Consider the following 24,785-nt stretch of genomic DNA (forward strand, 5'->3'; position numbering starts at 1 on the left):
TGGTGAATCTGCCGGCTCCGTGTTCAGTACCGGGATAATAGCTTCAAAAAATCCGCGAGTGGACTCGAGCCCTCGGCCAACGGTCACACATTCGCGTAAGAAAAACTTGATCGCCACGTCTTTGAATGCCGTCCTCAGGAGCGAGGAGTGCGTATTATCGGTAGGCGTAAGCACGAGCCGCGATCTCCGATCTATCATCGATATTCCAATCCCCCGTTCGTAATCTTGTTCAGGGTCGGTTTCCCGGGGTTGTGAGTGTGTGCTGATCAGTCTATGGCTCTGTTCTTTAAATCGAAGTTTTTTTCGGATTTTTTCATATCCCTCGCACTGTATTCCCATCTTCATGCAGCGTTGACATTGAGGTTTTGTCTCGTCGCACTTGACACGACGTTCTCGGCAATTGCTGCATCGTCCGGAGGGTCCATGATTGACCATGTTTTTAACTTGAAGCTGCGGTTTTAATGCCAACGCCTAGAAATATGCAATAAAATAAAGGCAGTTTTGGCTGCTGCCTTCGCCAATGACGTAAGTATAAGGCAAGATCGGGTTTCGCAAAAACATTGCCCATTTGAGCGTAGTCCAGTGTCTGATATGGCTGATTGTGGAGCACCTCTCCTAAAATAGGCGTTGAAATACTGCTGCCTTGAAGATTGTTTTGGCTTGCGGTGTAAATACTTTCGAGTTTCGGGGTCAATCTTTTTCACACCGTCATTACGTGTAACAGTGGCGGAGATGATCCTCGCAAAAAAAATACCTAAGTTAGAGGGCAACTGAACTTGAACAAGATAAGCTCCAAGGTAATGTTTGGGACAAACAAAGATATATAAGTAGCAACGAGTTTGGCAGAACGGACAGAAAGCATTTTGCACCAGATGTCAAATACAATAATTTAATTCCTATTTCGACAGCATTCTACTAGAATAACAGCAGTATTCCGATTGCTAGCAACCATGAAGATCGATATGTCCGCTTCTTTCCTCAATTCATCGGCGCCATTGCTTCTAATTGCACAGTTTGCGACCGCTTTTGATATTCCAACTCTACCACTGAGCACCGATGCCTCTTTCAACTTCGAATTACTCATTCCTCTGAGTTCCGCCACAACCGGCGGTGGTGACATTGCTGAAGTTCTTTCGGCTGCCAAGAATATCAAGGCTGGCGATTTTGAGTCCTTCAGTCTGACTTTTTGGGAACTTGCCGACCGGACCAAAACCCGTGCTCTGGAAGAGGAGATTGCCTACGATCCCATCAATGTTCGAGACTCCTGGTTCTCTGCCGCCAAATACTTTCGCCGGGCCGATTTTTATCTCCATGGAGACTGGGACGATCCACGTATGAATATTCTGTGGGCGGAACAGACGACGGCGTTTGACAAAGCCATCCACTCGCTACCTGTACCTGGCGAACGGGTGAAAATCCCAGCAGATGGCTTCACCATCGAGGGAATTTGGTATGCTGCCTCCTCTGACACCGCCCAGGCGCAGACTATGGTCCTCACAAATGGGTACGATGCCTCGCAAGAAGACATTTACCACCAATACGTCGCTGCTGCACTAGCTCGCGGATGGAACTGCTTCACGTTTGAAGGTCCAGGGCAGGGCTCCGTTCGTCGGGATCAGAATATTGGGTTTATTCCGGACTGGGAACGTGCTGTGTCGCCCGTCGTGGACTATCTCTTGGTCGAAAAGGCGGCACTAGTTGATCCTAAGCGTCTCGTCCTGCTAGGAAACTCAATGGGTGGATATCTAGCTGCCCGTGCCGCCGCGTTTGAGCACCGGTTCGCGGCCATCGTGCTTGACGGGGGCATATGAGATTACCATGCCGGTCTTATGGCCCAACTTCCTCAAAAACTACAATTGCTCTTCAGCACAGGAAACTAGTCAGCCTTTGACGACAGCATTTTCACGTTGACGACACGGACAAATACCAACACGAAGATCCGATGGGGCGTCGACCAGGGTTTGTGGTCATTCTACACACATTCTCCCTATGAATGGCGGGATATGACACGCGCCTATGTGATGGCAGATATCGTGGGCAACATCCAAGCTCCCGTTTTCATTGCTGATGGCGAATACGAGGCGTTCTTTCCCGGCCAGTCTGAAGCACTTAAGAATGCTCTAGGCAAAAAAGCAACGCTGCATATCTTTAATGGAACGGCAGGCTACCATTGCCAGATCGGTGCTGGGAAGGAGGCGAACAGTGTCATCTTTGGTTGGCTGAACAAGACCCTGGGGAAGAGGTGAAGTACGGGAGTTTGTGACCGGACGTGCTTGCCTATTATGATTGCGAGTTCGGGTAACAGCCTCAGGTGCCACTTGACCCATGTTCACGGCTAAATCGTGGACAGTGACTTTTTAAATTGGGTAATATTTGCGTGTGCAAACGGGTGTCACGGATTAATCGCTATGTTGGAAAAACGAAAGCCAAACCAGCGTCGTCAAATTACCTAGTCTAGACTATCCTTCCTTAAAAAAAAAAAAAAAAAAAAAAAAAGAGAACCGGTATTCTTTCTACAACCTCTCCTGATCGGTGAATTGTCCTTCTCACGCCAGGACCTGTGGTCACAGCAACCTCTATTATTACGTTGCCCACGTATTCTCTATGTTCGATCCGCCGGCAAAGTCCCCAGGTTCTGCCGTCGATCGCACGAGTTCACGTACGGGTCAACATTTGCGTCCTCGTTAAAGTACATTGGAGCCACCTCACTTCAATGCTTCTGTGAAGTGGCCTTGGAAGTTAGATCGAATTGACCTCATTTAGCTGACAGTCTATTGTAGTCTTTCGTTCAGTTCAAGCCCTCAAATGCTAGAGATCCCTCATCTTATTGCCAGTCCCGATACCCGTTTTCATGACAGCATTTTCAAAAAAAAAACCCCCCCAAAAAACCAGTTCCCAACACTACGACCAGAGACAAGTTACGACGAAAAACCCTATATACGCTACTTTGATCAAAGCTGAAACTTATATTAGTACTCTGTACCAGTCATCGACATTTCTTTAACGACATATAATGAACGTCTTGGAACTGGTATTGAAACTCGCTTTATTGTGATAACTAATAAGAACTGCCAAGTTATACAGCATCCACCCAACGTTTTTCCGTCATGCAGCTGGCTTGCCGTACTTCTTCATCACCTCCTCCGGCGTGGCCGGCATCAAAGCGCCCTCAGGCGGCTTGTTTTTACTCTTGAAATGGTCGGCCATCTACATTAGTTAGCACATAAACTTTCACTCTTTCACAGGGGGTGGTACAACTAACCTCGGCCATTGTGACCCACCGGACGCCCTCGTGCTTGTTTATGTGCTCGATGATGCGCTCGTGCATCAACAGGACATGGGGCCGACCAGAGACGTCGGGGTGGATAGTCATGGGGAAGATAAACTCGTCGTACTCGCGGTAGAAGTAGTCAAAGTGGTCCCGCCAGATATCCTCAATGTCACGTGGGTTGACCCAGCCATGGGAGTTGGCAGAATTCTTAATGAACATCATGGGTGGCAGGTCGTCAATGTACCAGGAGCCGGGGATCTCAACGAGGCCGGTCTCCTTGCCCTTAACGAGCGGCTTCATCCACTTTTCGGCCTTCTTTGTGTAGTCGATCTTGGTCCAAGTGTCGCCGGTACGCAGCCAGTAAGCCTGGCAATCGTGGTGGGACATAGAATGGTCATACTCGATACCGTAGCTCAGCAGCAGCTCAGTGCCCTCGGCGCTGGTCTCCCACCAGGGGGCGACGCTGCCGCGCGGCGGCTTGCCGCAGAAATCGGTTAGCATGGTCCAGGTCTTGGCCAGGACGTCGCGCTGTTGCTCAAAGGTCATGTCGGCAGGATTCTCGTGGCTGTAGCCGTGGAGGCCGATCTCGTGGCCGCTGTCGCGCACCATGGCACACTCCTCGGGAAAGGTCTCAAGCGTGTGTCCGGGGATGAACCATGAGGCCTTGATGTTGTATTTGTCAAACAGCTTCAGCAGCCGGCGGGTGCCCTCGGTTCCGGCCCAGATGCCTGCAGAAGGGGTATGTCAGCGTGTGGAAATAGGTCTGGCCAGAGCCCGGCATCGACAAGAACACCTACCTCTGCTAATGTCGCTGGTGCTGTCCTCGCCACCGTACGATCCCAGCCAGCCGGCAACTGCGTCAATGTCGACGCCATAGCTGGTCTGTCAGCCAGGGCGCTTGTTTCTGTTATCGGTAGAAGCCACCTACCAGACGAGTACCTCCTTCTTGGCCATGATGTGCGATGCTAGTGGACAGTATCTGAAAAGTGTTGGATAGCTGTGCACTTTTTTGGTAGTTTTGTTCAGGATGTCTTGTTTGGATGTCTCAACGCAGTTATCGTTTCGTTTCGGCGCAATTATCCGTTGGAGCTCTGGCATCCGCCGTGGTATAGCGGATCCGCCGTGGTATAGCGGATCCGCCGTGGTATAGCGGGGTCTACCGATCGGATTGCCGCCAAGCTGTAATTGCACGAGTCATTTTGTTAAGTCACCAAGCGCCAGGCCTCGGACGTATCAGAAGCCGGCACAGTAGGCCTATCTTGTTATCTGTGGAAGACAACGACCAAGAGTGGGTGAGGGCTAGGCGTACTATAGTACCGCCCGAATCTACTAGTCTACAAGCCAGTCGCTGGTCTGACCCCCACTTCTCGGAAGTCTCGTCAAGCAGCTGCGAAAAGCACAGCGGCCATCCTGTCCCGTAGCTGACAATAACCGCTACTGACGACTGAAAGTGGGCAAAAGCACCAGAAGAGAAGGGGCAGGGTTCGGAAAAAGAAATAATTGCAATCAGGGCAAGAAAAAAAAGGGGAGAAACAAGCAAAGGGGGGGGATCATCTTGAACGTGGTATCGCGACCAGGCCCAAGAATGGAGGGAACACGATCTGGACGACACCTTGGCCGTGCGGCCCCAGTTGAGGACAAGAAGTTTGCCTGCACCCATGCCGGCTGCACGAAGCGGTTCACACGGGCGGAGCATCTGCAGCGACACGCGCTGAATCACACCAGCGGCGACTCGACGTGTCCCCGGTGCAGCGCCCACTTCAAGCGGCCGGACCTGCTGGACCGCCACATGAAACGGCACCAGCAGAAGGACGAAGAGGCAGGTGGAGAAGGCTGCGGCTTCCTCGACACCCGCAAGCGCGCCTGGAAGGCCTCTGACGGATCCGTCGTTGAGCGGCGGCCACACCCGTCAGAGCGAGGCCGCAGCTGCTCGACTGAGCACTCGGACGAATCGTTCAACGGCTCGAGCGGCACGAACGGCACCATCAGAGTAGCTACCGGCGACGCCGGCGACAACCACGGCAGCACCGTCGAGAAAACGTCGTCGTACGGAACGTGCTTTGAGACCACGGTCCCGGCATCGTTGACACAGCCGTCGGCTCGGCAGTATCCCACGTCACCGATCTCGGATCGCGCGTCGGGCGACCTGTCGTTCCAGGATTATAGCGGTTCAGTCAGCCAGGGCCAAGGCTTCCAGCAGCAGCAGCAACAGCTCCAACAACCACAGGCACAACTGCTCCAGCAACTCCAACAACCCCAACCCCAGACCCAGCCGCAACCACTCCATCCAGACCCGGCCAACCTTGACCCCATCTTCTCGTCTCTGCTTCCAACGGCTGACGATCCTTGGCAGCTCCTGTACGAGCAGCCGTTCCAGCCAGACACGGCCAGCTCGTTTAACATGCCCTACACGACGGCGCTGGACTACAACTGGCTCTTTAACGTATCTTCGCCCGTTGACTTTCCCGCTCGGCCGCCGGTTCAGCCAGGCTTTCCCGACCCTATGGCGCTACAGCAGACAGCAGCGACACCAGCAGCACCTGCAGCCCCGTTTGCGCTCACGCCCCGCTCCAACAGCACGGTGACTAGCATGCACCACAACGGCCCCGGCGACAACCAGTCCTGGTCGGGCTCGATGGAGGCGGCTCCCAGCCATGACAGCACCGATGACCAGATGCGATTCGCATCGCCTGAGCTGGGCTTTGCAGACAATACATTGCACACACAGCCACAGCCACAGCCACAGCCACAGCCACAGCCACAGCCACAGCCACAGCCACAGACATCCGGGTCACGTGTTCCTGTCCGTCGAGGAGCCTTCACCCACGGCCAGGTCCAGAACCAGAAGCCGACATATGGACAACAGCAGCAGCAGTTGAGCTTTGATAGCTTTCTGACCCGGGCTCTGACCGACTCGGAACGGCCGCTGTCGATGCTGGAGCCGCGGACGCAGCTGCCGAGTATTGACCGAGTGACGCATGAGAGGCTGCTGGCGGTGATCAGCAGCGCCAAGCCGAACCTACCTGAGTGCAGCAGTGGCCACAGCGGCGCCAGCAGCATCTCAGCACTTCGAGACCACCCGTTACTGTCCCAAACGGCACTGCAGTCGTACCTAGATCTGTTTTTCACCCGCTTTAACGCGGCCTATCCTATCGTGCACCTGGCAACATTCGACCCAGCAACAGCCGAGCCGCTGCTGCTGTTGGCCATCGTGCTGCTGGGGGCCACGTACGCAGCCAAAGATGCCCACCAGGTGGCCGTGTGCATCCACGACGTTATCCGGCCGTGCGTCTTTGCACACGACGGCTTCTCGGCCCGGCCAGAGCTCTGGACGCTGCAGACGATCTTGCTCGTCGAGTGCTTCGGCAAGTCGCGAGCTGGCCAGAAACAGCACGACATGAGCCACCTCTTCCACGGACTGCTGATCAACCTGATTCGCCGCTCCGATTGCCAGTCGGTCCGGCCACCGGGTCCGCCGTCGTCCACACGCCCCGACCACTACCAACAGCAGCAGCAGCATCACGGCCACCACCACGGTCCATCCGAGGGCAGCATTGTCGGACTCGCCTTGGAGCGAGCGTGGCTGAAGTGGGCCGAGGCCGAACAGAAGAAGAGGTATGGCTTACTTTCCAGCCTGTCCTTTGATGTTTCCACCGCTTACCTGCAGGCTCGCGCTTTACTGTTTCATGTGGGACACCCAGCACGCCGTTCTGTTCTGCCAGAGCCTCTGCATGTCCGCCTTTGAGCTGCGCTTGCACTTTCCCTGCAGCCAGTCCGTGTGGGAGGCCCCTGACGCGGCCTCCTGGGCTGCGGCTTGGTGGAGCACTACGCCCGTACCTGCTCCGACGACACAGAACGTACGAAACGAGCAGCCGCAGCAGCCGTTCTACCTGCCGTCCCTACGAGCGTACCTCATCCCAGGAGGTCCGCCGCCACCGGCCGGCCTGAGTGCCCAGTCCCGTCTGCTCGTCCTGCATGGCCTCATGTCTATCTGCTGGGACATGCAGCGACGCGACCAGACCAGCCTCGGGTCCGCTGTGGCATCGTTGCCGGGCACGTCGAATTGGCGCGAGTTGATGGCGACGGCGTACGGCGCCTGGAAGGTCGACTTTGATGCCTACTGCACGGCAGTGGTACAGCAGCAGCCGCAGATGTCGGGGCAGCGCGCAGACGAGTTTGTGGCCGAGATAGGCACGTTTGCCGCGGCAGCCAACGCAGTTTACCACGCAGCCCAGTGTCTGTTACGGATGGACTTCTTGGACGTCCAGATCTACGCCGGCGCCCGTCACATCCTCGGCCGGCCCGTTCAGCAGCGAGACTACCGGCGGTCGGCCCAGGTGGTCAAGCGATGGGCCAGCGCGGCATCCTCGGAGGGGGAGAACGAGGGCAGCAGTGGCAGTAGGGGCAACAGCAACACCACAATTCAGGCACCGATTGGCGTTGCCGATGCGGCCGGAGCGGCCTGGCACGCGGCTCGGATGTTACGCGAGGTGGTTCCGGAGGCCGAGTCTGAGGCCATGGCTGGCATCTTCCACGTGCCGTGGTGCCTCTACCTGGCAACGCTCACCTGCTGGGCTTTTCACCACGCGGCACCACTCGGCAGCCGTGGCCAGTCGCAGCTGCTTCGGGACGGCGGCGCCGAAGAGGCAGTCCCGTCCGTCTTCCACGACGACGACGACGACGACGACGACGAGATCGTCTGGGACGCGCGCGCCGAGATGGAGGCGCTGATCACCAGCATGGCTGCCAGTCCCGACGGGCCCCTGCGGACCCGCCGTCTGCAGGGACGCCGGCGCACCAACGGGCTCGTGTGGGTGATGGCCGATGTGCTGACTAAGGTTCGCTGGGGCATCGTCCATGCGGGCGTATTGGTTTTGCGCGGGCTGGTGCCAACCCGGCTGATCAACCAGTACGAGGCGGAGGAGTAGACGGTGCCTTTTTGGAGGCAATTAACGCCGTAATGATAAAGCGGGCTTCCGGGCCATAATAATGTTTTAATGAAATTGCCTTGTTAACTCGCACCGAAGCAAAAGTAGGGACCACATACATTCTATCTTAGCCGTCACTGTAAAGTGAAAGTTTGGATTGCTGCACTGTAGTAGAATCTTTGAAGACTCTGTAATGTTTCTGTCGGTCCTAGTATCCGGTAAATAGCGACTTATACCATAATACGAACAGTACGCAATGGTATGTCAATTACCTCCAAACCAGACTCATTCGCTCCTTTTACAACTGAAAACGCATCACCCGCTTTCATGTTCATAAACAATTGATATTTAGGACCCAAGTCGACTTATGCTTTAGAGCTAGCTGGTTTGATCATCTTGCTTAAGTCGCCGACGGGAAGAGAGATTGGGAAGTCGATGCTGGCAAGCATCATGGCGAAAAATGTCCACCAGCCAAAAGCAGACGTGACGAATGCTGAAGCGCCAGCGGCCTGTGGACAAAATGTTAGCTGGGTCTCTAAGACAGCCATTTACATTACCGTTGTCATCGGTCATACCTTGAGAAGTTTCGCTGACAGAACCGCGTTGCCAGTGTAGTTCATTGCAAGTACAAAGTAGGCGCCCGTCAGGAAGGAAAATGTAAGAATAAGCGTAAAGAAGATCATAACGAAGCAGATGTTTACCCGCAAGGCACAAATAAGGTAGACGACGCAAAGGAGCCCCATAAACAACATGAAATATCCTGTTATGTCAGTCAGCAATGTTCGCGAGGAGCCGTCAAGCAGCAGACGTTCTCACCAAAGCTTGCATTGAATCCTTTAGTCTCAAGTCCAGTGCTTGTAGGGTCTCCAGCCACGGCATACGTAGAGAATGCGGCGAATGACGGGGTCAATGTCGCGCCAAATGTCAAGAAGAAGGCACCAAAGGAAGAGAAGACGACAGATGAGAATGTGTTGCCGAGAATCCATTCGAGCAGGCCGGTGATTACCTGCAGGAGGCCGCCGAAAAAGTAGTAGGCACCTCTGTGCATGGCGGTTAGTGACAAAGGAAATCCCAAAGCGGGGAGGATTTGCACGACGAAACAAAAGACAACAGAGATCGCTCACATTTCAGCTGCGCCGCTTCCACCAGCGCCTCGCCAGCCCATGAGATCGCAGGAGAGTGGTGTCAAGGCCATTATGAAGCCTACAAGAGCACTGTGGAGTGTTAGCCATAGCTAGATGGGATGATGCGAATATGCAGCATCGTACATTGGTGTCGGATTACCAAAGGTCTTGCGGAGATCGCCCTTGACCTTGGTTTGTGGTGAGACGTAGAGCTTCTCGAACAACTCGGCCGTCATGGCCACGCTGCCGACAGTCCGTATTTTTTGAAGGTGATTTTTCTGGTCGAGCTCATCATTGAGATAGTTGGAGTTGTTGTTGGAAAGCTCCTCAAGACTCGTCTTGTCGGCAGCCATTGTGACTGATTGTTGATAGACTGCTTTCTAGGGTTGTCTTATATTGCTAGATAGTGCTGTTCTCGTTTGATGCTGTGCAAAAAGCGCATCGTACTCCGTAGACAGGCGAGTGGAAAGAAAAGGGATATATCCTGTCAGAGTACAGGGTGGCACTGCTGACATCGTAGTCTGTGTGCAGAGACACCGGGACGAGGATCCTACCTTAATTTGGCAAAAAGCGCGCTCGCTACCCAACTAACACTGACTACGAATAGAGGAAAAACACTCTGTGGAGACTTCACTCTGGGCAGACTGACATCGCTTCCGTGCCCATGTGCCGGTCGACCGGCATGAGTCCGTGCAAGCGCATGACAGCATCATACAGCTCTCCCTCCCACTCCCTCATTTTACTAGTTCTCCTCCCCCTTCGATACAATGTGGACGAAAGATCTCCCTACTGACGGGTCGCACATTCTGTCAGCGCGGGAAGCCGGGCTGGGTACGATTCCGTGAGGTCACTTTGTGGATACGCACTGCATCGTCTCCACAAAGGGGGAGTGTCTCCATTGGCTCGGCCCATCTCCACAGACGTGTCCCTGCACAGACATTGCATAATACGAGCAAACATAGCACGAGAATCGTACTACGGTACGGAATAGAGCAGATGATTTTCTGGGCAAAGAGCTACCCCAGAAACAAGTGGGTCGATGATAGACTAAGTCGGTGTGGGGAAGCTGCGGAGGGTTCAAGTTTCCGTACTGGCGAAAAGGAAATACGGGGGTTACCACTACTCCGTACATACGTCGTAGTAGCACCATTTTTCGTGGTGGGCAATGAGAGAATAGGGGCCCGGCACATGATTTAGACACATGCCGATAGGGAGGATTAGGTCAGGGCGATGTGAGGAGATGTTGATCGGACACCAGCTGAGGCATGATGGCGCTGGCTTGCGTGAAATAGACGCCAAGGCAAACGTGTCTTGCGGCCCAAAGGAACTGATTGCGGGGCAACGGAGGGGGACATGGATGCGACGTCTTCGTCAGCACCTTGCTCCACGTCGTCGAACTAGCATTACGGAGTAGGCAATTGCCTTTTGCTCGTGCGGGGAAATTGAGTGCTCGTGCGGGAAATCGAGTGGCTACGATGTTGTGGACGACGAGAGGCGGTGACTAAGTGGGGAACCATTCCACTTGCGATTGAAGAGAATCGCTTGGAGAATTGAGTTCTGAATTGTACGACGTACGTCGTATGGCCGACGGCTTAGGTCAGGATAGTGCCTCTGTCAAGTGGAGCATCTGCAGACGGTTTATAGGCGAAAGGAACTAGGGTACGGAGTACGATCAGTACTGACCAGGGTCTGACCAGGGGCTTATGGCAGGCCAGTGACTCTTTGACAGTGCACGGTACAAAATCGTACCCTAGTAAGATAACTCACCCTTGTAACCTCCGTACATACGGAGTACTAGCCAGTGAATGAACTGATCCCGCTAGGAATGTATGTGTTGCATGTTCAAAATATGGAAAAATTTCAAATATCGCAACTTAATCACAGCCAGAATACCGTTTTTCTACGCAAATGGTTCGAGGAATTGAAGAAGTACGTTAGCTTAATGCTGAAATTTCATCGCATGCTTGTCTCGACAACACGTTTTCTGAACATCATGCCAGCGTATTTCTACTTTCATGTCTCGTTACTGAATCGGTCCCGACCTAGACTGCATCTCTCAGGGGCTTTTTCAGAGTATTGTCATCGCGCTGCCTGCGATGCGTCCTTCCTTCACGAAGGTAGTCATCTTTTCCACAAACAACTAGGACCTTTTACTAAGTAATGGGTGCCCAATCTGTATCGTTATTCAAGTACCCCCTGGGAGTGTTTTGGGCCTTTCGTATCACGTCCGTATTCTTCATCTCTGTGCCTTTTTCTAGAACGTCGAAGGTACCATACAGAGAAAATTATAGTGCGATCGAAGAGTGAAGGAAGAGGTAAATAGGCTAGTGCCTGAATGTAACTTACCTTGTTGTTTTTTTCGCGGAGCATCTCAGTGAGTAAGACTAGATTGGCGTGCCAACATGTAGGATATACAGTACCAGTACAGCCTGTACATTCTTATAAATGGCAATATTAAGCTGACGGGAATATAAGGCTGACGGGCCCTAGTCGCTAATTCCAAGTAAAGATTTTAGTTTTAGCAAACTGGACGTGTTTTGGCTGCATACTTCCGCTGAATGTTATAATCGCTCTCCTCGGAGATATGTTTTCTCACGTCAAAAGAATTGTGTGCCATATCTGCTGCTATCTAAAAACAATCCAGGACGTTGTGCTTACGAAACTTGTATTAGAGAAAAGAACTGCCGCGGTACTCCGTATTTAGTAAAATAAAGCTTTTACGCGCTATAGACCGCTCTCCATCTTGTGTGCGAGCACCGTTCCCAATATTATGCGCCAATGCGCTCATAGGGCTGCCGAAGGGTCGACTACCTGTTTCAGATCAAAGGGGCCATTGCGAGTTTCGTTCCTCTATCGCTAAAGAGCTGGAATCTTGGAGCATATCTTTAGAGGAAGCCACTATTACCACCAATCCCTAGAGAACGAATTACGTCGTGAAGAGCAGACGCACCGTTCCTTAATCTTGCTCGTATTGTTTTGCGATCAGGTGAGCAGACTTCTTACTAATCTTTTGCTTTTTCTACCATGCGCCATGACATCATGTGACGTTGCTTAGTAAGCACGGATAAACCTGTTTCCATATCCGATTCGAACCTAAAGCGCGTATGCCATCTCTACGTGATCGATGCTCATCACTAACAGCCAAGTCGAGTTCTGTCAGTTGTTTTGATGCAACAAAAAACCAGCCAATGCAGACCGTCACCATGACGGAGCGGAGTGCTCCTGTAAAGAAGTTATCGTACAGCTGGATCGGGGCGATGCTAATCTAACATCATAGTTCACTCCCCTCTTTCTTTTTGCACCGAAACCCTTCTCAAAGCTTACTGTTCCGACAAGCTCAGCCCATCGCTCTATTATGAGTTCGAAAATAGCATCAATATAAAATATTCTCTCCGCCTCGTTTGCTGCAGGTGTCCTTTCGTGCACAGGCAATGCCAAAGAGCATCAAAATAAGATTCCGTGGCCCAAACCACTGTATTTTGGCTACCAACGTACACTATTCTGTTTTTCACTTGTGACACCTCGGCGGACGAAGTAATATCTAAGCAGTCCTTGATTTTACAATAGAGAGATGCACAGAAAGTTGTCCGAATTATCTTCTCTCCAGTCAGAACTTTCAGCCAGTCTTCAAACGAAAAGACAAAGTTGGACCATACCTGCCGAGGGAACCACCTCCCACCCCTTTGGAAACGGAAGGCGTCGCCAGCCCGGTCCAAGCTATACCCTGACCAAAGGAGCCGCTTTATCGACGACAACTCCCAGGTGCTATTTTTTGTTAAAGAGTATATTACCATGCAACGTACATATTACGAGTACGTGCTGTTGGCAGACTGGGTACCGACTAAGCGCGCCTCCTTTGTATACTGTTTGAGCTAAACATGAATGGCACTGTGCCCTACATCACCTTTAAATGGCGAGAGCGGTCAAGGACTCAAATATCGTACGAGGGCTACTACAGATGTAGAATAAGGAACAGACAGCCACATCGTCACACCCATTAGTACTATGTCATAGGCAATCATAACAACTATGTATGATGTGATTGGAAATGACAAAATCACTGCATTCTGAAGCCTGCGCAATAGAAAGGAGAGACACACGAACACTAAAACCCCATTTTTATAGCATTTATGGTATGGTACCACACTGACCGGTCATGCAATACGCAAATATAGATCTCACAAGCCAACAGGCTGCAGGTACCCATTGTACATACATTTATTCCCCGCTTTAGCATTCTATCGTGTCAACCAGTCAATCGGCTCGCCAATTGTAGTATAGAAAAATAGAAGGAGGACTGCAGAAACCAAAACTTGATATCCAAGGTCGAGGGTGGTCTGTAAATGAAGTCAAGGCAGCAGGAGTCAGCTGCCGGGCATACATTTAACCAATCAACTCTTGATTTCATCTTTTTCTTTCTGGAAATTCGCACATTGAAGCTCAACGTTAAGATTGAGATGCCTCTGAAGGACAAAACGCTCTGGGTAGGAAGTTCAAAGACGAGTAGAGCTAGCGGTTGGTAACTATGAAGCTGCAGCTGCAGCTGTGGAACGCATGCCAGACGTCGTCGTCTTCTTTCAGGGAATTTCCTGGCTGTCCGTCATTCCGGAGACTAGCATGGAAGCACTGACTGACATAACAATCTCGTCCAGCCAGCACACACGTACACATACAGTCACATGCCAGTGTTATGAGGGATTATTCTTGCCAATAGTAGCTAACATTAGCCAGCTCTTCAAGCACTCCGTCACTGTGACGCCAAAAGTAAGCACTGCAGATGACAGTCGAATCGTGTACGTGGCACCGTTTAGCTTTCGGTTGCTGATAAGCGCCTCCTTCTCCGTCTGCTGCAGCAACAGCGTCAGCTGTCTGCTGCCACTTTCAATCTACTCTCACACCTCTAGACTACAGGCGCACGTTATTCACAGTGTGACAGCGTCGGTCCGGCGTATGAAGCAGAAATGTCGGAGTCTTTTGCTGCTGTTCTGGTGTAATCATCTACGTACGCAGCTGGTTCTAGTCTTTACATCCCCCTTTGTATTTCTCACTTTGTTCGCCCCCAAACAAAAAAAACGGCATATGCATTCGTCGATCGATGTTTAGTGTCTAAATCGGACCAGAGTACTGTGTCTAGCGCGCAGACCACCAAGATGAAGCATCATGAAGGCCTGCTGCTCTAAAAAGTGGAATGGGGCGGCCACCTGACTGTTCCATGGCATTGCTACGGGAGCACGCCCTAATATGGCCTTGTTTTCCTTCGCCGACAAAGTTGCCTTCCCGATACAGACTTTCCCTCTTATCCTCTCAGATACGTGCAAAACCGTCAATTTTTGCCAGAAACAACGACATGTGATTTTGTATCATTTTCGCTGCAGATTCCAGCTCAAATTCTGTCGGTGGCCCTCGCGAAACAAGTGGTATGACCCTTCCTTGATCATCATAGCCAGGGATCTCGTGCGGCACATCCATTCCTTGAAGACGGCGCAAAGTTTTATGAAAATAGGACATGTAACCATCGCGACGGCGCTGCTGTCGGACATCAATAAACATGTACCATACCCGGCGGTCCATTGTATCAACAGATGGGCATACAGGGATGGTGTCTATCCCACCCCCTGCCACGTCTCTAGAACTCTGCGCGGCCATGTAATAGCGCCGGACAAGACCTGTCATCCTGCTATCAAACATCTGCCTAACGCTGACGGCCGAGTTAAAGCTAGGCGGAAAGGGCCGCCCTGCGATGGCCCGCCTGAGTTCGTTGATCATACTATTAAACGTATGAATCCACAAACATAGCTCGTCTGCCATTCGCTTGTACTGGTTCGGGGTGATGATATCGTCCAGCTCCCAATGCATCGTGTATAAGTCATGGCTTGTTGTTTGAAGTGTGTTGTCGTCGAATTTATGTAATTCCCGCCGGGTGAGGTTGTTTCGGTAGGCGTCTTACTATTTGCAGGGAAAGGGTTGAGCCCAGGACAAGCGAAGTCCGGTCGCATTTATATTTGGATTTTGGCAACGGCTAAGGAAGAGGTCGTCACAATCTCTCCTAGTCATCATACCTCGATCATTCCAACTGCTCTCGTGACAGCCCATAGCTCGCAATGAGGATTATCGTAGACCTGCTTCACTAATATTTAACATGTTTTGTATATGCTTTCGGCCTGACTGTGGGACTGGGGCGCTAGAGACAGGTTTCTACGGCTATCACTCCATCCTTTATAGTGACAGCAGGGCCGCGCATGTACCTTGTCGCACAATGACCTTTGTAGTGTGAGCACAACTGGGAGGTCCCGCTTCGCTATGGCAAGATTTGTCAACACACAGATCAGCGAGGCCGTGGAAGTTTAACGACATGTGTGAGCTGTTTCTGTGAGTTTTCCCAGATTATGTTGCGCAGCTCTTTTTTGTGAAACGGGTGACATTGCGTATGTGTTGTATACATTGATACTACTCCGTACGGAGTACATAGCACTGACTGCAAAGCACAGGCCCCAGAAAATTGCCTCCCTGCACATATCAAAGGGTCTGTATGATTGGACGACTTGATGTCTGCATCTCGCAATACTTGCATCAACTGACTTCTAGGTGTGTGGACCGTTGCATGAAATAAGCTTAAAATTTGAAATGGCTTGCATGTAGTGCAACGCTGTGCGTAACCTTTTACTCATATTTGGATGCCGCTGGAGATGATTTTACGTAAGATACTATGACGCTATAAACGAGGCTGCTGCAGTCTGCCTTCGACTCTCCCCACATAATTGGCCAGATGCTCATAGTTACTGTAGCGACTAATGGCGCTTTGGTACACTTAGCACAGACGGTAAGTTCGTTTAGTCAGACGGCGCTAAGAATCTTACGACGGCTTATCCACGGGCTTATCTCTCCTTAATAATGCCCAGAATTTGCCAGACCATTTCAGCAGTCTCTCTACCTTTGTGCAGTCCGACAGCCGCGTGGCAGCGCTGCGCAGATACATAAGAATCTCCCGAGACGACGCCCGGCCTCTGGGTGCACTGAGCCGCCTAATGTCGGCCAAGAGAGTCCCGTCTTGCGAGCCCTGCCGGCTGGTGAAGCTGGCATGCGATCACCAGCATCCAGTGTGCTCACGCTGTATTAAACGGGGCATTGACAGCAAATGCGAATACCGGAAAAACGCATTCAAACGCATCCGGCCGCAGGAATCGCAACGACCGTCGCCAGAGGCCATGCAGTCCTCGCCCGCAGACCACTTCCAGAGCCGATGTACCGCGGCCCAGTCGACGTCCTCTTCGACGCCGCAGTCGCTGCATCAGTCAGATATCGGGCAGTCAGTCGTGCTGTCCCAGTTGAAGCTGTACCCCAGCCCAGGCTTCCAGGGACCGTCTTCGCTGGCCTCAATGCTCGACAACCTGGGCCGTCGCGGCCTGCCTCCTCCCCCAGGCTCGGAGCACGCCGGCCTCAGCAACGAGGAGGCCAGCCGGATGGACGCGCTCTCGATGAACCGCCTGTCGATGATCGAAGACGGCGTCAGCATCCTAGACATGCTTCTGGCCGTCATGGTCGATGACTTTCTCGACCGCGTCTTCACGGCTTGGAAGGGCTGCGGCCTCGAGTCGCACCTCGGCTCTTTCCTAGTCAGCTCCTTTGTCGACACTATGTCGCAGGAAATCAACCTGCTGCAGAGCTCCCATAGCTGGCGTGCCAATCTGTTTGCGCTGTCGCAGCGCATTTTCGACCGTGGAAGCCAGCCGGTGGAGCTGGACACGTCGACCACGCTCCGAGACTTTGTCAATCACTTCACCGGCCCCAGTCTGCGCTGGGAGACGGTTGGCGTGATCTTGACACTCATTGGGTATGGCACTGCCATCTGTCGACCGCCAGCGCACGTCTTGCTAACCAGCGATTTGACAAAATTACCAGCATCGCCGCCGCCGAAACCAGAGCCCCCAATGCCATCTGCAACAGCGAGCAAGAACGGCAGATCCTCCGCATGAACATGGTGAACTGCGCCAACAAGTGCGCCTCTTTTTGCGAGTCCTTTGACATGTCCAACGATGTTCAAATAATTTTTCTGTATCAGAACTTTCTACTGCAATCCGTCTTTTACGGCGACCAGAGTCCGTGTCCCCGTTTCGCTCCTCTTAAAAGCGTAACTGACCGTTATTTACTCGCTACTTGGCAGGTTTTAAAACCTGGCATGCATTCAACGATGCGGCAAACGCTCTGCTGGCGGCCGGACTCCACCAGAAACCCCAGGATGCACCTAACGTCCCCTTTTTCCTCTTGGAGATGCGCAAGCGCATTTTTGTCCGGTTTTACAGTACCGATATCACCATGGCCACATTTCTCGGCCGGCCACCCCGCATTAGCAAGCGCTTCTGCACGGTAGACCTGCCCTCAGACCTGAACGAAACAGTCTTGTCATTGCGTGGGCCAGCTCTCGAGACCGAGCTGCAAAAACTTAATGCAGACGGGTGGAACACGACGGGGCAAATCCACTCCGGGACGGTGCAGCGGTGGGCCATGACGACCTCCATGATCCGGGAAGATGTTTTGGAGCTACTGCTGGGCCACGGCAAGGCCGACGTGGTCCAAGTGACCAGGTGAGTATCGCTACGTAACTTGACGAGATGCGGAGACACTGACGACGGCAATTGCACAGCGCTTTGCGAGAAAGACTCATGGAAGCTTGGGCGTACTTGCCTAGTCGCATGGTCGTGTCGTCCTTGAATGTCTGGAAAGAAAGAACAGACCGCGAAGAGGCCGAGTGTCTACACTTGATCCGGCTGTACTACCTCCACACGGCCTTCCTGATTGAATGGGCTGCATGGAGCCAAGCCAGCCTGGAGCCAGACGATCTCTTCCGGTCTGCAACCGAGCTCCTGGCTTGGGTCAACCAGGCCCTCGTGCGGCGTGAGAGCCTGCCCAAGCTTGGCTTCATTTCATTGGCATGGAGGGTGAGTTTCTTTGTACTTCATTTCTCCCAGGTTGGCTCTGACTTGAATGCAGGTTGCAACATGTGCTCTGCCGGCAGCCGGCGCTATCAGCCTGTGTCTGGTGCAGCCATCTTCGAGGACCTGGGTTGAACGATTAGACCCTGCTTTACGACGCCACACGATAGAGAATCTCTGTGTTTTAATATCTCATATTGACATCTTGCACGGACCCAGCGACGGCAACTACTTGCTCTTTCACCAGGCCAAACAGGCACTCCAGTCTGTAGTGGACAGGACTCTACAACCATCGCGTCCCGAACTGATCCATTACCCACCCGAGGAGTCACCCTCAATTCATACGGCGCGTGGTTTCGATCATGACCGCTGTGCATTTGACAGTGAATTTTGGTGAGCTGTTCCGGACAGCAGCTAAAGAGGTGCTTGTGTCGTTTGCTAATGGTGTGCTAGGGACACATTGCCTGCAATGTTGAATATGTTTGAAACCCAGGATGGTATGGCACATTAACATGATGAAATTTATCTTGACCCTTTTTTTTTCTTTCCCCCTTTCCGCATCTACAATCACTATCCATTGGATGTTCTGGTTGCATAATGGAGTGACCTGACCGCTTTGCTTATCTTCGGAGTATTGCTAGATATGGAGAATTAACAGTCGGCGTGTTTTTTCGGAGTAAAAATTCATTGGTCAGTCGGCGAGTCGGAGTAATAAGATCAGCAGGTCAAATCCCATCGCCAAAAGCCGTTAGCACAATGTCACTGTGAAATCTATGAACAAAGATTGAGAGGCTAGAGTCGGCAACGCCGCTAACCCTGCTTATGTCAGCAGCCTGGCACTCTGCGGGCAGTTAAGTGGCAAAACTTGCCGTGTTAACAGATAGAGAGTTGAAGATTCAGTAGTGCTGGCCGGGGCTACTTTGCTTAGCAGACCGAGCAAGAACGTAAAAAGGCATGTCTAATAGTGTGGTTTTAATCTGGGCAACAATGCTGACCCCTCGAATGATGCTGACGGCTGCCTCCCCTCCCATACGGCCTCTACCGGTTTCATAGCCTTTTTCATGGTCTCGGAGACGATCTCATTCTGGCGCCACACGCGCAAGATGTTTTCACCCGCAAGCTTCTTCACTTGCTCGTCAGTCGCCCCCCGTCTCAGGAGAGCCTCGATCAGCCGTGGATATTTGGACACGTCCTCAAGACCGTGAACCACATATCCAGTGCCGTCAAAATCACCACCTGTTATAAGCCTGTCAGCCGAGTTGTGCAAACATCATCACAACTAGGATTCGTATGACGTACCAATACCAACATGATCCCAGCCCGCGACCTTGACGACGTGAAGAATGTGGTCCACCACGTCATCCACCGAGGCCTTGTCTGGGTCGTCCGGCTTGATAAACTTTCGGACGAAATAGATCATGGCCACGCCTCCGTTACTTGGGAGCCGTCGTAGAACACTGTCGGGCACGTTGCGGTTGCTTTTTGCAAGTGCGTGGCAACCCGTATGCGAAAGGATGACGGGCGCGCGGGTCACGTCCAGGGCCTCAAGCATGGTTCGGTGAGAGACATGGGCGAGGTCGACCATGATGCCAAGGCGGTTCATCTCCTTGATAGCCTCGACGCCAAACTCGCTCAGGCCGCTGTCCTTTCCCGTTTCCGTCACCGTGGTCGCGGCCGTGGCAAAAGCGTTGTCGCAGTTGTGTGTGAGGGTGATGTACCGAAGGCCGAGACTGTGGAACTGTCGGATTACTGCGAGGGCAGAGCCGACCTGGTGCAGACCCTCTGCGCCAAGCATGGAGGGAATCTTGCCCTGCTTAAATGCCCGCCGAGCACATTTGGAGTTGTCACAAAACTCCAAGTCTGGCACCTCGGCGATCAGCCGTTTTGCGACGTCGATCTGCTCAAGAGTATCTCTCACGGCATGCTGGAAGAACCGTCAGCTCGTTGTGAAGTAGTGGCGAGGGTGAAGACTGAAATACTCACATTTGGATCGTCCATATGAACAATGTCGGGGCACTATTCATGTATGAGCATTGATGCTGCCCAAGAGCAGCAGCAGGCTAGGTACGAATATACTGACGTCGATAAAGGTAGACCAGAACTGCCCCCCTACGCGGCCTTCCCGCATCCGCTTCAGGTCTGTATGTGACCCCAATCCTGTAGTAAAATACGTCAGCGCCAAGCTGCTATCACTTCGTTCTAAGACGGGCAAAGCAGTCCCTACCTGTCTGAAATGAGAACTCCTGGTCATATATTTTATTATCTAGCTGTAAGCGGAACAGGTAGGGCAAGTCGTTGTGTCCATCAATGAGTGGCGTGGTGCTGAGGATGTGTTCTGTCCGTGCCTTGAAGTCGGAAGGGTCAAATGTTTCCGGCGCGCCGTAGCTCCATTTTGCGGCTAAGGCAATGCTCGCTGACACGAAAAGCGCTGCTGTCCGCAGCGATAAGGCCCGCGTCGGCTTTTTTTGCTGCAATCGCACAATCTGTGTGTCCGGTGTGCTTTGTGGCGCATTTACCTGCTTGGCCAAATTCGCTGACGGGCGCTCATTTACGAGAGGCGCTGGCGGATCGTCACTCATCTTGATGCTGGTGGGCGAGCTGATCAAGGCGTGAGTGAAAAGGTAGGCGGGTTTGAGTGGACTAGTAATAGAGAAGGTTGACTCCATGCATGGCAAGACGCTGCGCACCCTCTCTTCCACTCTAGGCAATAAGCAGACAAATTGGGGCCGAGGAGGGGGTTTTTAAACCGAGCAGTCAGGGGATATATGGGCCTGAAAGAAAAATGTCCACTTCAGAGACGGGACCCACCAGCAAAAAAGCTTCCTGCCGTAATAACGTGGATCGTTTCTTCACATGCCGTCATGGCAGCCACGCCACACGAGCCGTTACATTCTCTCTCTTTTCTCTACTTTTTGTTCTTTTATACCTTGTTTGTTTCATCTCGTGACCCTGTCTCCCATTACAGCGGCTATTTTTGTACACTTACTGACCTGAAATCTACAGCTCTATTTGACAAACTTAGGGCATTATTACAACACCTTCAAGAGCAGCGGCCACAAGGTGTAGCCAGGGTCTACTTTGTCTGTCTGCAGGTGGTAGTGCCCCATCACCCCTTTGTACTCGGTTGGGTCCGGAATCAAGCCCTTGGGCACCTCGCCGCTGTCGTCTTGTGGCAGCGTGCGCGGGATCTCCAAAGCATCACATATGGCCGGCACAAGCTGCTTCATAACGGACTTCTGCACTTCCGTGTAGTCCAAGTGCCGCCAGTTCGGATCAGCTGTGTGCGGCTCCTGTGCTCGGACAATCTTCCTGTTTTGCACATTGTAGGTTTTACGAAGTGTGACTGGATTGTTGATCTCAATGCCAACAGAGGTTTCGTTTGTCCACCGAGCATGTCTGCCCAAATCGTTCACCAGATCCATACCCTGGTACAACGTGCCATCAGAGTCTAGGAAAAGCTGCACAGACAGCCCTCGCCACAAAAGGACATGGAAGCAGTCGTGTGATGATGTGCACTCGTCCCTGCAGCACACTGTTAGCCATCTGTCTGCCACCAGTCGACTTCTCTAGCAAGTGCAAGACGAACCAGTGAATGACGAAGCGTTCAATCCCACCAATCGTCGGATTGGCCCGCTTGCCAACTCCGTTGAAGTCTGGGATCGCCTCGATGACCCGCTCAAAGCTGAAGCCTTCTGGGTGAGTCCAATGCACGACCGGAAACGACGTCGGGACCTTTTCGCCCTTGACGATGAGGTAATTTTCGCCCTTGGGTGACTTCCATGTACGCCCTTGGAGGGCCGCGGCCGTCTTGGGACCCAGGATGCCGTCTATGTTGAGGGCATGGTCCCGCTGCCACCGCGCCACGGCCGCAGCAAAGATGGCCGACTCCGGATCCAAACTGGCGAACTGGGCCGGTGGAAAGGCGGCCGAGCTGCTGCGGTGGTAAAAACGATTGCAGGCAATAGCCTTCTCGAGTTGGTCGCCCGACATAATGGTAATGGCAGTTGTCATGGTCACGAGGCTGATGGGGTTTGGGGATAATTTGCCGGTATCTTCGGAGACTGATAGATAAGTAGTACCCATGAATAATAGGCGAGTATTTAAGTTCGCGATGATTGATTCCACTAAAATCTCAAGCTTTCTTGCATACCCCGCGGCCGGAGAGAAACGGACCCCCTGTTCTGTGGATCCACCGCGTGCGTCGTATGCCGGCCGGCCTGGTTCTGCTGATATGCTTGACAGAAATATCCACAGGCTTTCTCCGAAAGGCTCTGTAGTTTTCTCCGACTCGCCGAAATGGTCTCCACCGGGGCTCTAGTTCATGTGGGTATACTTGTGCATACTACTTAGACCCATGTTCATAACTTAAGTCGGTGTCTACTTTTTAGGAATTCTTTACTGCTCATCGTCCGTCCTCGAAAGGCGTTTGTTTCTCTCCAAGCAAGAAAAAACGTGGCAAACTCGTGGCGACACCCCAGATTGTTTCACGATGGATTCCAAGCTTGTCAACAAGTGGTGCCGTATGGTGTACGGAAAGGACCTGAAGGCTGGAAAGCTGGTCCTGAAGATCGACCTTCTTGTCATGACCTACGTGTGTTTGACGCAGTTTGTCAACCTGCTAGGCATGTGCAAATATGGAGTGCAGACAATTGGTCTTGTCTGAACTGTGGCTAACCTTGACCTGGTTACAGATCGGTCCAACTACTCCAATGCCTACGTGAGCGGAAGTAAGCAACCCCAATCCGTCTCACTGCTCGTGTCTTGTTTATCTAACACTCGACAGTGTACGTTCTATCATATACTATACCTCCAGTGGATCTGTGTTTAGTGCTCGGTGACCTAACCCCTTCAATAGGAAGAAGGATCTTCATTTCCATGGCAAGCAGTACAACATGGGAAACACAATTTTCCTAATTGGATACACCGTCGGCCAAATTCCCTCTAACATCGCACTCACGTACATCCGTCCCCGGTATTGGTTCACTGCCATGCAGACCTGCTGGGCCGTCATCTGCCTTGCACAGTACTCTGCCAAGAACGTCAAGACCGTTTTTGCTCTCCGCTTCCTGATGGGTCTTTTCGAGTCCAGCACTTTTGTCGGAACCCACGCTATCCTCGGTTCCTGGTACACGCCCAAGGAGATCGGCAAGCGCTCGGCTATGTTTGTCAGTGCTGCCCAGGTCGGCTCAATGTGAGTTCTAACCCTTCTGTCTATGTGCCTTTTTCACTATTGCTTTTCTAACGTATTAAAAACAGCCTGTCTGGTCTGATCCAAGGCGGTCTCTACAGGGTTGGTCTACATATGAAAAATATCATAGCGATGAACCTAATTAATTCTCTCTACAGCACATGAACGGCAGAAACGGTCTGAAGGGCTGGCAATGGCTTTTCATCATCGATTTCATTGTCAGCATGCCAAGCATCATCTATGGCTTCTTCTTCTTTCCTGATTTCCCGCACAACACGACCTGCTTCTGGTTCTCGGAGGAAGACAAGCAGCTTGCCAAGGCCCGCCTGCCAAATGCCCAGGTCCATGAAGTTCAGTGGCGCAGCACGGCTACATGGAAGCGTATCGCCACAAGTTGGCACACCTATATGTTCCCCGTGTGTCTTCCCAGGACGCAGTAAAAAAAAGCCAGTGCTGACGTTTCGCCAGATTCTCTTCACTCTCTATGGAACCGGTCTCCAAATTACCGGCAATAACGTCATGCCCTTCTTCATGGAGAAGCATGGCGATAAAAAGGTCGAGCATTTGAACTACTACCCAACCGGAATGACCGCAACGGGTATCCTCGCCTTCTGGGTGTACGCCATTATGTCGGATAAGCTTAGGACCCGTGTTCCTGCTTCGATTGCCATTGGATGCACCTTCATCCTTGGAGCCGCACTGCTGTACTCAAAACACATTTCCTATGGCGGAAAGCTGACTGCTTTCTGTGAGTTCCCCCGCAGGACCAAAAATAAATTAACAAGTCTAACCAGCTATTCAGATCTCCTGGGAACTTGCTTGTCTCCTCAGGCATTGTGGTACTCGTGGGCCAATGATCTGACACGTGATCACTTTGAGCTCCGTATATTCCTCAACGGTTCTATGAACACTATTATGGTAAGATGCCCCCCATCCGAAGCAGTTCTTGAGCTGGCTACTTACACAATGGTACTCTAGGAGGCATTCATTGCTTGGTGGCCGCTAGTATTTTACCCAGCCGACTCCAAGAATTTCAACCGCGGCTTTATCTCCACCATGGTCATCGGTGGGCTCATTATCATTGTCGTGCTGATCATCTGGATGCTAGAGCGGAGGCAGCTGTAAGTTTATCCCACTTCGGCTTATCGTGACATTTGGTGCTAATATCTTTCACAGTGCACAGGAAGCGCTCGCTGAAAGGAACGTGCTTGAAGGATTTGGCGGGAAATATGACGAGAAAGAGGCCGTCCGTGATGAGATCACACCTTCCAAGGAAGCGTAAACGTCATACGGATTTCAGAGTATCTGTCACATGCCTTCACCTTGAATACTTTACCAACCGCT

At 52.1% G+C, this 24,785-nt stretch overlaps 8 protein-coding genes across 8 annotated transcripts; 4 read left to right on the forward strand and 4 right to left on the reverse strand.

Annotated features, from left to right (window-relative positions):
* Positions 1-950: 950 nt before the first annotated feature.
* Positions 951-1,811, forward strand: CMQ_5315 (dipeptidyl aminopeptidase; the record flags this gene model as incomplete). Its single annotated transcript, XM_014319060.1, has 1 exon — positions 951-1,811. The coding sequence occupies one exon, from the start codon at positions 951-953 to the stop codon at positions 1,809-1,811; it is 861 nt and encodes a 286-aa protein (XP_014174535.1).
* Positions 1,812-3,105: 1,294 nt separating this feature from the next.
* On the reverse strand, positions 3,106-4,225 carry CMQ_5115 (polysaccharide deacetylase family protein; the record flags this gene model as incomplete). The annotated part of the gene is made up of 4 exons (XM_014318860.1): positions 3,106-3,207; positions 3,263-3,999; positions 4,069-4,148; positions 4,200-4,225. The coding sequence occupies 4 exons, from the start codon at positions 4,223-4,225 to the stop codon at positions 3,106-3,108; spliced, it is 945 nt and encodes a 314-aa protein (XP_014174335.1).
* Positions 4,226-4,856: 631 nt separating this feature from the next.
* On the forward strand, positions 4,857-8,199 carry CMQ_5378 (krueppel c2h2-type zinc finger protein; the record flags this gene model as incomplete). The annotated part of the gene is made up of 3 exons (XM_014319123.1): positions 4,857-6,886; positions 6,939-7,925; positions 8,010-8,199. The coding sequence occupies 3 exons, from the start codon at positions 4,857-4,859 to the stop codon at positions 8,197-8,199; spliced, it is 3,207 nt and encodes a 1,068-aa protein (XP_014174598.1).
* Positions 8,200-8,564: 365 nt separating this feature from the next.
* CMQ_5198 (gpr1-like plasma membrane protein) lies at positions 8,565-9,676 on the reverse strand (the record flags this gene model as incomplete). The annotated part of the gene is made up of 5 exons (XM_014318943.1): positions 8,565-8,708; positions 8,775-8,959; positions 9,016-9,239; positions 9,324-9,413; positions 9,468-9,676. The coding sequence occupies 5 exons, from the start codon at positions 9,674-9,676 to the stop codon at positions 8,565-8,567; spliced, it is 852 nt and encodes a 283-aa protein (XP_014174418.1).
* Positions 9,677-16,348: 6,672 nt separating this feature from the next.
* On the forward strand, positions 16,349-18,388 carry CMQ_5108 (c6 zinc finger domain containing protein; the record flags this gene model as incomplete). Its single annotated transcript, XM_014318853.1, has 5 exons — positions 16,349-17,154; positions 17,223-17,419; positions 17,485-17,905; positions 17,965-18,259; positions 18,350-18,388. 5 exons carry the CDS (start codon positions 16,349-16,351, stop codon positions 18,386-18,388), a joined length of 1,758 nt encoding a protein of 585 aa, XP_014174328.1.
* Positions 18,389-19,211: 823 nt separating this feature from the next.
* CMQ_5277 (dipeptidyl aminopeptidase) lies at positions 19,212-20,832 on the reverse strand (the record flags this gene model as incomplete). The annotated part of the gene is made up of 5 exons (XM_014319022.1): positions 19,212-19,489; positions 19,553-20,177; positions 20,237-20,269; positions 20,334-20,410; positions 20,478-20,832. The coding sequence occupies 5 exons, from the start codon at positions 20,830-20,832 to the stop codon at positions 19,212-19,214; spliced, it is 1,368 nt and encodes a 455-aa protein (XP_014174497.1).
* A 450-nt stretch (positions 20,833-21,282) lies between these two features.
* CMQ_5250 (negative regulator of beta-lactamase expression protein) lies at positions 21,283-22,264 on the reverse strand (the record flags this gene model as incomplete). Its single annotated transcript, XM_014318995.1, has 2 exons — positions 21,283-21,775; positions 21,840-22,264. 2 exons carry the CDS (start codon positions 22,262-22,264, stop codon positions 21,283-21,285), a joined length of 918 nt encoding a protein of 305 aa, XP_014174470.1.
* Positions 22,265-22,742: 478 nt separating this feature from the next.
* CMQ_5329 (pantothenate transporter liz1) lies at positions 22,743-24,723 on the forward strand (the record flags this gene model as incomplete). Its single annotated transcript, XM_014319074.1, has 9 exons — positions 22,743-22,844; positions 22,945-22,970; positions 23,109-23,444; positions 23,510-23,543; positions 23,600-23,857; positions 23,910-24,189; positions 24,244-24,359; positions 24,420-24,562; positions 24,618-24,723. 9 exons carry the CDS (start codon positions 22,743-22,745, stop codon positions 24,721-24,723), a joined length of 1,401 nt encoding a protein of 466 aa, XP_014174549.1.
* Between the last annotated feature and the right edge of the window lie 62 nt (positions 24,724-24,785).

The sequence above is a fragment of the Grosmannia clavigera genome (genome assembly GCF_000143105.1).
Source record: "Grosmannia clavigera kw1407 unplaced genomic scaffold GCSC_132, whole genome shotgun sequence".
NCBI classification, from domain to species: Eukaryota; Fungi; Ascomycota; class Sordariomycetes; order Ophiostomatales; family Ophiostomataceae; genus Leptographium; species Leptographium clavigerum.